Source organism: Pterocles gutturalis, unplaced genomic scaffold, assembly GCF_000699245.1.
Source record: "Pterocles gutturalis isolate BGI_N339 unplaced genomic scaffold, ASM69924v1 scaffold6773, whole genome shotgun sequence".
NCBI lineage: Eukaryota > Metazoa > Chordata > Aves > Pterocliformes > Pteroclidae > Pterocles > Pterocles gutturalis.
Genome location: NW_010125443.1, coordinates 28780 through 30427, shown reverse-complemented (window position 1 = coordinate 30427; position 1648 = coordinate 28780). Strand labels below are relative to the sequence as shown.

At 46.4% G+C, this 1648-nt stretch overlaps 1 protein-coding gene across 1 annotated transcript in view; it reads left to right on the top strand.

The window, feature by feature from the left end:
- Nucleotides 1-8: 8 nt before the first annotated feature.
- The window catches only part of MCM9 (minichromosome maintenance complex component 9), a gene marked incomplete at its 5' end in the record, with an annotated part of 12550 nt that continues 10910 nt past the window's right edge, over nucleotides 9-1648 (top strand). Inside the window, one exon of the mRNA XM_010078565.1 lies at nucleotides 9-111. Coding sequence (XP_010076867.1) covers nucleotides 9-111 — 103 coding nt within the window. The remainder of the gene's footprint in view (nucleotides 112-1648) is intronic.

The window sequence follows — 1648 nt, the reverse complement described above, 5'->3', positions numbered from 1 at the left end:
TCGACGCCTTGACGCTCTTTGAGACCAACATGGAGATCGGGGAGTACTTCAACGCCTTCCCCTTGAGGCACCCCCGGGGCATCCCCCGGTCAGCACTGCCAAAGTCCCTTGGTCTGTAACAAACCAGTGGGGGTCAAGGGAAGAGGCAGATTTAATTCTTGCGGGTTCGGTGGTTGAAGCGGTAGAGAATGGCTGGGGTTTGTTAAAGAGAAAAGAACACGTGCAGACACATGGGGTTGTGTAGAGCGACCCAGAAAAAAGCCGTGGCCATCCCCGGGGCATCCCCCGGTCAGCACTGCCAAAGTCCCTTGGTCTGTAACAAACCAGTGGGGGTCAAGGGAAGAGGCAGATTTAATTCTTGCGGGTTCGGTGGTTGAAGCGGTAGAGAATGGCTGGGGTTTGTTAAAGAGAAAAGAACACGTGCAGACACATGGGGTTGTGTAGAGCGACCCAGAAAAAAGCCGTGGCCATCCCTGGCGGCGTGCATGCAATGGCTGGTGTTTGCTGCTGGGTCAGGACTTGCACCGAAGCCTTTCTGTGGGAAAAAGACTCCTCACATCAGCAGCTGGTCTCACGTGATTTCTCTTATTAGAGAGAAGTTTAAGGGAAAAAAAATAATTTAGTGGAAGAGAGGTAGTTTGTAGATTGCCGTGCAGGTTGACTTCCTTACTGTGGCAGGTGGCTCGTGGTCTTTCTTGGTTCCAGCCATCTCCCAGGAGAGGCAAAGTCTAAATTTTGAGTTTGTTTTGCAACAATTTCATATGAAACTCTCATATTTTATGCTTAACTGTTACAAAATTGGCATTAGCTGTTGGAAGGCATGGTCACTGAGAGAGGATTTTGTCCTTTTTTTCACTAGAAGTTGATATGCCATTGTTCATTATTACTAGGAAGTTTTTTGTAGCTTTGAGGTGTGTTAGGTGTGGAGTAAAAGTTCTGGGGTCAAAACGTCTCTTTTGCCTGTTGTGGGGAACTGGAGTCAGCGGTGGCCCAGTCCCTTCTGATCATTTCTGATTGTAACTATTTGGAGCTGTCTCGTCTGCAAAGCCAAGAGCTGGTGACCTCTGTTTCCCCCCCTGCCCCGAGTTGGGGTGGTTTATGATCATTCAGTCTTTTGGCAGCTTGAACTTGGATGAGTCACTCTTGTTAAAGTAGACCTGTGTTTCAGCCCTGTAAATTTAATTAAAACTATTGTCATTAGAACACACACATCAGAAGTATAATCAGCCTGTGGCTCTCGTGATGCTATTTTCTCAAGGGGTTTTTTTGGGGAAAAAAAAAGGCTTGCTACCTGTTCAGGTGTTAGTGGCTCTCGTGATGCTATTTTCTCAAGGGTTTTTTTTGGGGAAAAAAAGAGGGCTTGCTACCTATTCAGGTGTTCAGGAGATTGTATACAACTGCTGAGCATGTGGTGTAACAGGATGGCCTCTGGGTTGGACTAAGATTTGAAATGTGAGGCATCTCCCTGAACCTACAAAAGTAGGAGTGAATTAAAGCTTGCCCCCTGGTGTTCTAGGATGCATTTGCATAATTCAGGGCTTCAGCATGGCAACAAAGTTATTTTTACTCCAAGTGTGATTATTTTATAAGCTACCAGAAGTATTAGAAAGAGTAAAACAAGGGGCAGATGATAGCTGCATGAGTAGCG